This window comes from Sparus aurata, chromosome 22 (assembly GCF_900880675.1).
Source record: "Sparus aurata chromosome 22, fSpaAur1.1, whole genome shotgun sequence".
NCBI lineage: Eukaryota > Metazoa > Chordata > Actinopteri > Spariformes > Sparidae > Sparus > Sparus aurata.
Window position 1 is genome coordinate 31,115,430 of NC_044208.1, and position 12,491 is coordinate 31,127,920.

Genomic DNA, 12,491 nt, shown 5'->3' on the forward strand with positions numbered 1-12,491 from the left:
TATCAGACCCGTCGTTCTGACGTGAGATGAAAACTACATCTGATAAAACACATCAGCCTCTGTGAGCAGAGAAATAAACAACAACTAATCAATACAAATCAATTTATTGACTCATTGAAACTGTACAGACTTAAATATTGATGATTCAAAGAGGTGCATCATGGGAAGGTTCAGGCCACGTCCTCCATGTAGTCGGCTCCGTGGCTGAGACTGAGCTGAGAGACGCTCAGGTCCTGAGTGGTTTCATCAAACTGCAGAAGAAGACAGACGTCAGCATTTAAAGAGACAGTACGCTACATTCAGCTGTCTGAGCGCTGCGTCACCTTGTCGCTGTGCTCAGGTCCCTCGATAGAAACTTCCTCGATCTCCTCCCCGATGCTGAGCTCGCTCTTTGACAGGTCGGACCGATGACTGAAACGAAACACATGAGCTCAGACTGGTTTACTGTCAGAGGGTTCTGGGAACATCAACCTGCAGAGACCTGAAAGCTTCATGTTAACAGCCAGGAGGTAAAGTTACATGACTGTTGGACTCTGAGGACAGAACATGAACACAGAAGAGGAACAATCTTCATGCTCAGTCTACAACCACCTGTCCTCCTATCTCACAAAACCACCTCCTTGACCCAAATCAGTCCGGCTTTGGGACCGCTCACTCCAGTGAGACGGGCCTCCTCACAGTGACTGAGTCACTCTGTGTCTCCAGAACCTCGTCAGTCCTCGTTCTCCTCGACTTATCTTCTGTGTTTGACGGTCAACCACCAAATCCTCGTCTCCTCTCTGGCTGAACATCGCTGACTCAGCTCTAACCTGGTTCACATCATACCTGACAAATCTCACCTGTCAGGTCACATGGAACGGCTCCTTGTCCAAACCCTGCTGTCTGTAAACTGGGTTCCCTCAAGGCTCAGTATTAGGACCGGTTCTGTTTCCACTAACACTAGATCACGAGGCTCTGCAGTCACATGGATTCTCTGACCGCTGTTCTGCTGACGACACCAACTGTTCCTCTCTTTCCCCTCGTCCTCCTCCAACAGCCACGTTGTGACGCTCATCTCTGAATGTCTGCATCATCTCTGAATGTCTGCATCATCTCTGAATGTCTGCATCATCTCTGAATGTCTGCATCATCTCTGAATGTCTGCATCATCTCTGAATGTCTGCATCATCTCTGAATGTCTGCATCATCTCTGAATGTCTGCATCATGTCTGAATGTCTGCATCATGTCTGAATGTCTGCATCATCTCTGAATGTCTGCATCATCTCTGAATGTCTGCATCATCTCTGAATGTCTGCATCATCTCTGAATGTCTGCATCATCTCTGAATGTCTGCATCATGTCTGAATGTCTGCATCATCTCTGAATGTCTGCATCATCTCTGAATGTCTGCATCATCTCTGAATGTCTGCATCATCTCTGAATGTCTGCATCATCTCTGAATGTCTGCATCATCTCTGAATGTCTGCATCATCTCTGCTTGGACAGCTGCTCATCACCTCAAACTCAACCTGAGTAAACCTGAACTCCTCTTCATCCCGGGACAGACTGCCCTCACATGGACCTGTCAGTCACTGTCCAGGACGTCACGGTATCATTCTGTTGATGGCAAGGAACCTGGGTGTAATCCTCAACAACGGACTGTCCTGTCCTCCTCCGTGACCTCCACTGGCTTCCTGTTGCGGCCCGCATCCAATTCCAGCAGGGGTTCTGGTCTTCAAGGCCGTCAACAGAACTGCACCGTCTACCTCCAAACACTGGTCCGACCACACGGCCCAGAGAGAACACTGCACTGTTCTACATCAGCGGGCCGGCTGGTACCGACATCACTGAGAGCAAACAAAGGTCACAAAGTCTCGACTCTTCTGTGTTCTGGAGCCTCAGTGGAGGAACGAACTGCCGACCAGCGTCAGGACAGCAGAGTCGCTCTCTGTCTGCAGCAGGAGACTCCAGACTCATTTGTTCAAACTTTACCTCGATCCCACAGAGCACGACTCCCCAAAATCTCATCATTTTAAATACATTTGAGACGAAACTTTAAAATAATAATAATAAGTTTGACTAAAAATTACAACAAAAATAAAAACAGTTGACTCGATCCTAAATGTGATGGAATGTTAAACCACACTAAAGAACTGAATAACTAAAGAAGATACCACCAAACCCTAACCCCGAGGAAAGCTTCATCATTCTTACCTGTTGAAGTCATCGTCGTATTCAACATCATCATCTGTGGAACAAAGTTTATATTTTACTTTTTAATCTCTGAGTCTCATCACCTCCAAACAACATGATCAGAGCAACAAACAACAAACCAACAAGAGAAACTCCGGACGGATTATGAAGTTGTATACAGATGACGCTCACATTTCCACAGGAAGTCTCAGTCTCAGACATCCTGGTTGTGTTTATGTTCCTCCAGTTGTCTCTTTTTAAAAAGAGCTTCTAGTTTCAGGAGTTCAGACCTTCAGCTGGACCGTGGATACTTCCTCAATAAATGTACAATACGAGCACCAATACGATTCCTCTGACTCTGATTCAGGGTCCTCACTGAACTTCTCTACATAATTTGTATTGATTCATGCTGCAAAAAATTAAATGTTGCTGTTGACCACCGTTTAGAGAACAAGTAAAATACAGTAAAGTATCAGCCTGAACACCGGGCCTTGTTACACAGAACCACAGTGTGTCGTCGTGGCTCCACAGTCGGACCTGTTTGATTCGTACCTAAATGCAGAGATCCAGTTTTATCGTTCAGGACCTTCGGGTCTCTGGAGCCTCTCTCTCTGGAGTTTGACGCTCCTGCAGGAAGAAAAATCACCTTCGTACAACAAAAGTCTTCTGATGGATGGACCGATGTGAAGTCTGAAAACATTGTCTGACCGTTCCTGCTGTGGCTCTGCTCGGAGGTGCTGCTTCCTCCTCCTCCTCCTCCTCCTCCTCCTCCTCCTCCTCCTGGTCTCGGAGGGTCAGACAGGGACCCTGCTGGACTCTCTCTGGGCCTGGACGCCTCAACCTTCCTGGGATACAAACAGCACACAGTCAGCTGAGTTTCAGGCCTTCATTCATTAACAACCCAATTGTTTGAGCAGAACATTTCTGAGCTTATGTTTTAGGAACTACAGGAAGTGTTGTGGATCCAGTGAGGCTCTGATGGGAGTCATTAATCTGATCTGCCTTCAGACTGATAACCTTTTGTCTTCCTCCATGAACTGTGTGTCTCTGCTGCAGCTCCACCTGCTGACACACCACATTAACTGACCTCCTGTTGTTCATACACCTGCTCCTTTCTCCTCCTTCACCTGAGGAGACACCTCAGACTGGAAAAACACATGATCTTTGCCCTCCACAGATAAGACTGCTTAATTTGGGCAATAACTTATTTTGACTTCTGAACTGATTTAAACATTTCCAGCACTTAAGGCTCTGCCATCGTTAGACTATTGGACTTGGATCAGTAAAGATCGACAGATGTTTGATTACCTAACAAACGAGATATTTTATGACCACAGCTCGGCTTTCTGCTGCTTTTCTTTCTGACCAGTTCAAATAATATTCGCCACAAATAAAGAAGCAGCCATCAGTGACCCAACAATTCAAACTACGACAAAAGTTACAAAGTTCAGTTTCTCTGATCTGTGCAGACAGAACCCTCTTCACAAACACACCAATTAAGGATCTCTGACAAAGAAAGTAAACCAGCATGTCCGACATTGTTTATGTTTTAAAAAAGTTCTGTGTTCAGATCAGTTTGGATCCACAAACAGCAGACAGCGCTGCAGTACGCCGTTGGGCCAGTAGTTGGCGATATGGCAGAAAGTAGAAGCTTTGTCTAACTCTAACACACACACCTGTATTACCTGTTCCCACGGCAACAGTAAGGTGGCGTTTTCATAAGATTACACTCTGAACCTGGTTTCAAAAGTTTACGTATTCAGAACCCAAAAAACAACAACAGTTCACTGTGTTCCGTCTGTGTGTGTGACAGCAACAGGAGAAGAGTCTGGAGGCTAACGCTAAGCTAGCTGCAGGCTAAGGCTAAGCTAACCAGTCCTCTTGTAGTGATTGTTATGTTCTGCTCTTTAGATATGTACAGTCGACAGAGTGGAGGGAAATAAATACTGAGAAACATCGGCTGACTTCCATTAATGGATATTCAGTTTAGAATCAGAATCTTAATTATCTCAAATAGCAATTAGAGTGTTTCCACTGGATGAAAGAGAGGAAGATAGAGGAAGAGAGAGGAAGAGGAACACCTGTAGCTCACAGAGAGGAAGAGGGAGGAAGAGGAACACCTGTAGCTCACAGAGAGGAAGAGGAAGAGAGAGGAACACCTGTAGCTCACAGAGAGGAAGAGGAAGAGAGAGGAACACCTGTAGCTCACAGAGAGGAAGAGGGAGGAACACCTGTAGCTCACAGAGAGGAAGAGGAAGAGAGAGGAACACCTGTAGCTCACAGAGAGGAAGAGAGAGGAAGAGGAACACCTGTAGCTCACAGAGAGGAAGAGGAAGAGAGAGGAACACCTGTAGCTCACAGAGAGGAAGAGAGAGGAAGAGGAACACCTGTAGCTCACAGAGAGGAAGAGGAAGAGAGAGGAACACCTGTAGCTCACAGAGAGGAAGAGGAAGAGAGAGGAACACCTGTAGCTCACAGAGAGGAAGAGAGAGGAACACCTGTAGCTCACAGAGAGGAAGAGGGAGGAAGAGGAACACCTGTAGCTCACAGAGAGGAAGAGGAAGAGAGAGGAACACCTGTAGCTCACAGAGAGGAAGAGGAAGAGAGAGGAACACCTGTAGCTCACAGAGAGGAAGAGGAAGAGAGAGGAACACCTGTAGCTCACAGAGAGGAAGAGAGAGGAAGAGGAACACCTGTAGCTCACAGAGAGGAAGAGGAAGAGAGAGGAACACCTGTAGCTCACAGAGAGGAAGAGAGAGGAAGAGGAACACCTGTAGCTCACAGAGAGGAAGAGGAAGAGAGAGGAACACCTGTAGCTCACAGAGAGGAAGAGAGAGGAACACCTGTAGCTCACAGAGAGGAAGAGGGAGGAAGAGGAACACCTGTAGCTCACAGAGAGGAAGAGGAAGAGAGAGGAACACCTGTAGCTCACAGAGAGGAAGAGGAAGAGAGAGGAACACCTGTAGCTCACAGAGAGGAAGAGGAAGAGAGAGGAACACCTGTAGCTCACAGAGAGGAAGAGGAAGAGAGAGGAACACCTGTAGCTCACAGAGAGGAAGAGGGAGGAACACCTGTAGCTCACAGAGAGGAAGAGGAAGAGAGAGGAACACCTGTAGCTCACAGAGAGGAAGAGAGAGGAAGAGGAACACCTGTAGCTCACAGAGAGGAAGAGGAAGAGAGAGGAACACCTGTAGCTCACAGAGAGGAAGAGAGAGGAAGAGGAACACCTGTAGCTCACAGAGAGGAAGAGGAAGAGAGAGGAACACCTGTAGCTCACAGAGAGGAAGAGGGAGGAACACCTGTAGCTCACAGAGAGGAAGAGAGAGGAACACCTGTAGCTCACAGAGAGGAAGAGGGAGGAACACCTGTAGCTCACAGAGAGGAAGAGGGAGGAACACCTGTAGCTCACAGAGAGGAAGAGAGAGGAACACCTGTAGCTCACAGAGAGGAAGAGGAAGAGAGAGGAACACCTGTAGCTCACAGAGAGGAAGAGGAAGAGAGAGGAACACCTGTAGCTCACAGAGAGGAAGAGGAAGAGAGAGGAAGAGGAAGAGAGAGGAACACCTGTAGCTCACAGAGAGGAAGAGGAAGAGAGAGGAACACCTGTAGCTCACAGAGAGGAAGAGGAAGAGAGAGGAACACCTGTAGCTCACAGAGAGGAAGAGGAAGAGAGAGGAACACCTGTAGCTCACCTGAGCTCAGAGGTCTGACTGTGTTCAGAGAGACGATCATCCTCTGAGTCAGCAGCCAGGACAGACAAGCTGAGACCAGAGAGAGGAGAGGAATGAGGAGAGGAGGGGAGAGAGGAGAGGAGGAGGAGGAAGGAGAGAGGAGAGGAATGAGGAGAGGAGGGGAGAGAGAGGAGAGGAGAGGAGGAGAGAGAGGAGAGGAATGAGGAGAGGAGGGGAGAGAGAGGAGGAGGGAGGAGGAAAGAGGAGAGGAAACAAAGGAGAGACGATGAGAGTCCGTCCTCACTTTCACTCTCATGCAGAAAATGTCTGATGGAGTTAAAACTAAACTCAAGATGTTAGTAGAGCTGATGACATCACACGTGAGCTGATGACATCACACATGACAGTGTCACAGCAGATCAACAAAGAATGAAACAGTGGATTATGACTGTGACTCCGCCTCACTGATGCATGCTGGGAAGTCAACACAAACACTCCCACATGCTTCTCTGTGGTCGTCAGGCGGCGCTCACATGAGCAAAGAGTGGACGGTTAAAAACAGAAGAGTGCTGTGAGAGCGGTGTGACCCGGTTCTGCCTTCAGACTTCTTCTGGTCTGTTGAATACATCTCTAAATGTTTGTTCAGCTGAACGACGTATGATCAGTTATCGTTCACTGAGTCACTTCATTGATCTGCAACAAACTGACGGAGGTTCAATTTCAGAGGAAAATGTCGAACTTCTACTTTCTTCTGTTTTCAGTTCATCTTCCTGATTATCCTCAAATACTTTGACGTCATGATCATTTGTCAGTGAGGACTTTTCCTCTTGGTGAAGAGTTTTCAGTGTTTCAGCCTCCACAGTTCTAATATACAGAACAGTGGATGTCACGTGAACGGACTCGATCATCAGCTGCTTTAAAGGAGCTTTTTTAACAACTTGTAGTCATTCAGAGCAGATTCATGAATTAACGTACACGCTTCTTTCTTTTGTCGATTGTTCCCACTAGGAGCGGCTGAAGGTGTCGGCATGCAGCCGGCCGGAGAACAAGAGCTCAGCATGTTGGTTCTGAACGGATGTTCAGGTGTCATTCAGTTCTGCAGGCCCGCTCCAAAAATTCACAACTAAAAAGTATTTGGAGCACAGCTGAAGGATTTGTAACGAAGTGTGTCTGTGAGGTGAGATTGTTAACGACCCAGTTTGAGAGATTCTGGAGTTCACGGGTCCGTCAGTCACGTGAACGCCGCCTCAGGACTCGTTCACAGAGAAACACGATGTCGTCACAAGAGGGAAAGAACCCGACTGCAGCCGTCAGCGGCGCTACGTCTTTATGTGTCTCTGTGTGAACGAGGCCTCCGACCGGAACCGACCAATCACGTCTCAGTGTTCCAGCTTCGACTCGGATGCTGAAGTCAAACAGGCGGTGAACGGAGCGGCGAGCGGCGAGCGGCGAGCGGCGCACTCACTCGTTGAGGCTTTTGCCTCGTCTCATGGGGGACGAGACCGGGCCGGAGAGACGCTCCTCCCCGTGAGAGACAGCACTGCAGGGTGAGGAGGGAGGACAGGTAGAGACACAGGCAGGAAGTACAACAGAGACACAAGAGCGTTACAGGACAGTGTGAGACACCTGCACAGGTAAGACAAGCTGAAAGGGACAAACTCGACTGGTTTCGTCTCCAGTCATAATTTGCCTCAAACTTTTGTGAAAGATTAAAAATATTCAACCAATAAAGAAAATGCTGCTTCATATGACGACAGGTGTGGAATGATTGATCTGCATTAATGGTTGTTCAGACGGGTCCATCAGAACATCAGAATATGGTGTCTACACCTGAGGAGGGCTGGGAGATGTGGTCAGAAGCTCTGGGCTGAGCTGAAGGACGTGGATGTGACGACCCGACTGTGCTGGTGTTGGTTTGAGAGTCACACCTGTTGTACTGACTCTTTAATGATACTCACTGTTTCTCACTGCTGGTTCTGTCTGATGGGTCCTTTTCTCCAAACACAGAACTTCAGAGGCAGCAGAGAGACGGAGAACAGACAGAACATCTAGACTCAATGACACCAAACACAAGTCACCTGACCAGTAAAGTTCTGTATTCATGACGCTGGTGCTGGTTGATACAGTTGCAGTCAAAATTATTCAACCCTGATTGTATTTTAGGTTTACTAGCAAAATGTAACATTTTCACGTTCGCAATAAACAAATCACACAAGAACAGTTTAAATAGTGAAAATTAAACTAATATTACAAGGATTTTATCCAAATTCAACACTAAATCCTACTTTCCAGGATTTCTGCAGTCTCAAAAATATTGAACCCTCTGAACAGAATTCTTCTTAAGAGCACACATGATGTAACCACTCAAGGGCTTCATTAGTTGCATCAGGTGTGGTTGAGATGGAACATCTCAAACACCTGAACTGTTGACATGATGTTTCATTGCATGTTAGAAATACGGCCAAGTCAAGAGAATTGTCAAAAACATTCACAAACAAGGAAAAGGATACAAAAAGATAGCAGAGGCACTGAATGTTCACAGAGATACAGCTGGAAGCACAGTTCACACGTCTACAGTTAAAGGAACAGCTACACTACCTGGACGTGGCAGGAAGAGGAAGCGATCATCGGCTGTCACCAGAGTCCAGAGGAGGCAGGTGGTCAAAAACCCTCCGCTGACTGTTGCTGCCTTGCTCAAGGGCACCTCGGCAATGCCCAGGATGTGAAACAGCATTCTCCAACTGTTGGCGCACATCGTTCTTTTTTTTTTGGTCCAGGTGGGACTTGAACCGACGACCTTTAAGTCCCAAAGCCAAGTCCCTATGGACTGAGCTATTGCTGCCAAGACTTTCAGTTTGAGTCAGGGGCCCTGCACTGAACACTGCAGGGCCCCTGACTGGACTCCAAGACGTACACCACTACCTGACCCAACAGCATGAGAAAAGTCGGCTCAGATTTGCTATAAACTATATAAATACACCAAAGAGGTTTTGGGATTCTGTTCTGTGTAGCGATGAAACAAAACTGGACCTTTTTGGACCGATGGATCAGTGGTATGTCCAGAGGAAGAGGATGAAGCATACACTGAAAAGAGCGACCGGCCTGCAGTGAAGCATGGCGGAGGCTCAGTGATGCTCTGGGGTCTGCGTGTGGAGGGCAGGATGGATTCAAGTATCAGGAAATCCTGGGAGAAAATGTCATGCCCTCTGTGAGGAAGCTGAATCTTCAGCGTCATTGGACCTTCCAACAGGACCATGATCCCAAACATACCTCAAAGTCCACCAAGGCTTGGTTTCAGAAGAAGTCCTGGAAGATACTAGAGTGTCATCACAGTCGCCTGACTTGAACCTTATCGAAAATCTCTGGTGGGATTTGAAAAAGGCGGTTGCAGCACGCAAACCCAAGAATATTATTGAACTGAAGACTTTTGCACATGAGGAATGGGTCAAGATTCCTCAGGAACACTGACAGAAGCTGGTATCTGGCTGTGCATCCACTAGTACTAAAGATGCTGGTCATCTCATGAAGGGGTTGAATAATCTTGAGAATGCAGTATTCATTGAAAGTGACATTTGTGTTGAATTTGGAGAAACCACTTGTAATATTGTTTGAATAATATTGTTAAATTGCTCTTGTGTGATCTGAGCTGCTAGTTTCTACATTTTGCCAATAAACCTAATTTGCAGTGCAGGCTGAATAATTTTGCAACTGTATAAACATCAGGCGTCCTGGTGCTGACCCGTCTGCTGCTCTCTTCAGGGTTCGCACACATTTTTCAAGGTCAAATTCAAGCACTTTTAAGGGTCATTTTTAAGATTTTCCAGCACCTTATTGCTGGGGTAAAATACGTATCTACAGGAATATATAAACTCATTCTTTTTTCTTCACTTTTTCTCACAATTATGTACATTGTATTATGCTGTAAACACCTAAAATTATGTTTCATAATAGCAAAAACTTCAGAAATTAATTATCCAGTCTGATCCCAATTTTGTGAAAGACAGTTATAATGTCAAGCACTTTCAAGCACTTAAACTAAAATCACTTTTCAGACCTTGAAAACACAACATTGAAATTCAAGTACTTTCAAGGATTTCAAGCACCCGTACGAACCCTGTCTCTTCTCATGTTGTCATCTTCTTTATTGAGGCAGAGACGTTTCAATGTGTCATATTAGTTACGTTCTGTTTGACTTGTGGTATATTTTCATCTTGAGATAAAGATATAATGATATATGTTTACATATATGTTGATATCGTCACGTGTCAGCTGTCGTGGTGCTGGCGGTGATCGTCTGACTCCGCCTTCACTCAGTGATGTCACATTTATACTTTAACACCCGGGAAGATGAAGCTTAATATTTGTTCAGGTTGAAACTTCTCATGAAGTTAGCTTAGCTTAGCATGAAGAGTGGAAACAGGTGTGAGATGATGTCAGATATTAAACATAACTGCTTGTGAATATAAACACTAATGTTTGTTTGTCAGCTCGTTAAGCATTCGTTCATTAAGCAGTGTTTCCTCAGGTGTGGTGTGTCAGAGGTCAAAGGGCAGGTGATCTTACCAGCCGTAGGTTTTCTGAGGTTTGGGCAGCGGGTCGTCGAAGAATGAGTCTCCTTCATCAGGGTCGTCCTCCAGGTCCAGATCCAGGTCCAGATGCGCCCTCCGGTTGTTGGACACCTCGCTGTGTCTAGAGACCTGCTGCTGGAGGTCTCCTGGACCCAGAGACGCCACGCCCTCCGAGTCCTGAACATGACAGACAGCAGCTTCAGCTTCAGCTCAGACACCGGACCAGTGCCGGGATGAAAAGAAGGTCTCGTCCAGACTGTTGTTAAGATTGTGAGGAATACAGATTACAGAGGAAAACATGGAGTCAGCTGTTGATGCGTCGCTGCCTTCAGCTGCACGACGTTCAGACGAGTCAACACAGATCTGCACGACTGCAGCTGATCTCTGAACAGCCGCTGACTTGTTGTGTGTCTTCATGTTCACACAACATGTGGACATGCTGGTTCTGGTTACAGTCAGCTGTTTCATGATGAACTGATGTGAGCAGGAATGAACAGCATGAGTTCATCTGAATTAATTTCTTTGTAACCTGCTTCATTTCATCAGAACTGATCAGAACAGACTCTCTGCGTCATCATCCTCTTCATCCTGAGCTGGTTCAACATCAAACTGTGAAGCTGATCTGAAGTCAGCTGTGCTTAATAATAAATTAACCTCCAGGTAACTTAGCCTCATGCTAATGTTAGCTTTTTATCATCATTTAATCAAAAGCAGGCAGCAGCTCAAGAACTAGTTTTCACACAGTGATCAGTTCATTTACAGCCACTAACTGCAGCTGTAACTGTTCTGTAGCTAACTGACAAGGCTAACGTTAGCATGCTACAAGCTGACCCTTGTAGGTTCTGACCTGGATCTGACCTGAAACTTGATGAATGATATTTAATAACGATTCAATCTGCAAGATTTTAAATAACATTTCACAATAAATGTCTGACTGAACAAGTTAATGACATCCGTTAGCTTAGCATTAGCAGATACTTCCCTCTCATTATAAACTGGATCAATACTGCTGACATACAATTCTTCATGTGTGAAGAAAGAAATCGTCTTTAAGCCTTTAAAGCTGTAAATACTGGAAGTGACAGCAGCTCATGATGCCACACTGACTTCCTGTCTGCTGATTGGACGGAGCTGCAGATGTTTCCCAGCAACAGATTTACACATTAAAGTCTGAACGAGCCGAGATGTTAGTTTAGTTCTTGTGGGTCGAACTGATTTACTAGCAGCAGCAGTTATCAGTACTGAGAGCTGATGAAGGATTCATGCTGAGGCTCAGTTCATGTTCGTCGGATCAGAACGTTTCAGTTTCACACAGTCAACCTGAGTGACCTGGATATCGGTCTCACTCCCACTTTAACTGGCAGAGAGGGCACCGAGAATCATGACATCACTTCCTGTCTGCGCTCAGTCCCAGCTGCTTCCATACAGTCTGTCAGTGAGTCTACAGCCAATCTTCATCAATAAGGATCAATTAAACTACAGCAGTATGTGTGTGTGTGTGTGTGTGTGTGTGTGTGTGTGTGTCACTGCACAACATTCACCACATCCGCCTCATTGAGGTGACAACAGCGTCTGAACGTCTCTCACTAACTTCCTCTGTTATTAACCCTCCTGTTGTCTTCGGGTCGAACATAACCCCAAACTGTTTAACAGCAGAGAAAAAAACTTAAATGTTGTTTCAACTTGAAACGTTCTGACTTTTCTTAAAACTTTAAGGTACGCACCAAGAAAAAAGCAAAGGAAAAATTATTTCTTTGCATTTTTTATTCAATCATGATAACAATAACAACAATCAATAGTTTTTTTTTTAATTAGACCCTACAGTATTTCAGATACAGTCCTCTACCAAACGGTTGAGACGTCTGTTCATGATAAAAGAACGACATTCAGAACAAGTCATATTAAGTGCAATTTCTTGACCAATAAAAAATCTGCTCTCTCTCTCTGCTATTGATGGCTCCAAACACATCAAGTGTGTGTGTGTGTGTGTGTGTGTGTGTGTGTGTGCGCATGTGTGTGTGTGCGTGTGTGTGTGCATGTGTGTGTGTGCATGTGTGTGTGCGCGCGCGCTGGTGTAAA

General features: G+C 45.9%; 1 protein-coding gene across 10 annotated transcripts in view; it reads right to left on the bottom strand.

Annotated features, from left to right (window-relative positions):
- Positions 1-88: 88 nt before the first annotated feature.
- Positions 89-12,491, bottom strand: part of cep43 (centrosomal protein 43) — a 33,130-nt gene continuing 20,727 nt past the window's right edge. For 2 of the 10 annotated variants that reach the window (XM_030405443.1, XM_030405441.1), the window contains 9 exons: positions 10,408-10,589; positions 7,803-7,853; positions 7,310-7,384; positions 5,866-5,934; positions 2,882-3,018; positions 2,726-2,800; positions 2,195-2,228; positions 324-411; positions 89-251 (listed from right to left, as the gene is read on the bottom strand). In XM_030405443.1, coding sequence (XP_030261303.1) covers positions 171-251; positions 324-411; positions 2,195-2,228; positions 2,726-2,800; positions 2,882-3,018; positions 5,866-5,934; positions 7,310-7,384; positions 7,803-7,853; positions 10,408-10,589 — 792 coding nt within the window. In that variant the 3' untranslated portion in view covers positions 89-170. The remainder of the gene's footprint in view (positions 252-323; positions 412-2,194; positions 2,229-2,725; positions 2,801-2,881; positions 3,019-5,865; positions 5,935-7,309; positions 7,385-7,802; positions 7,854-10,407; positions 10,590-12,491) is intronic. The other 8 variants (XM_030405450.1, XM_030405447.1, XM_030405442.1 and 5 more) reach the window with 7 other exon arrangements.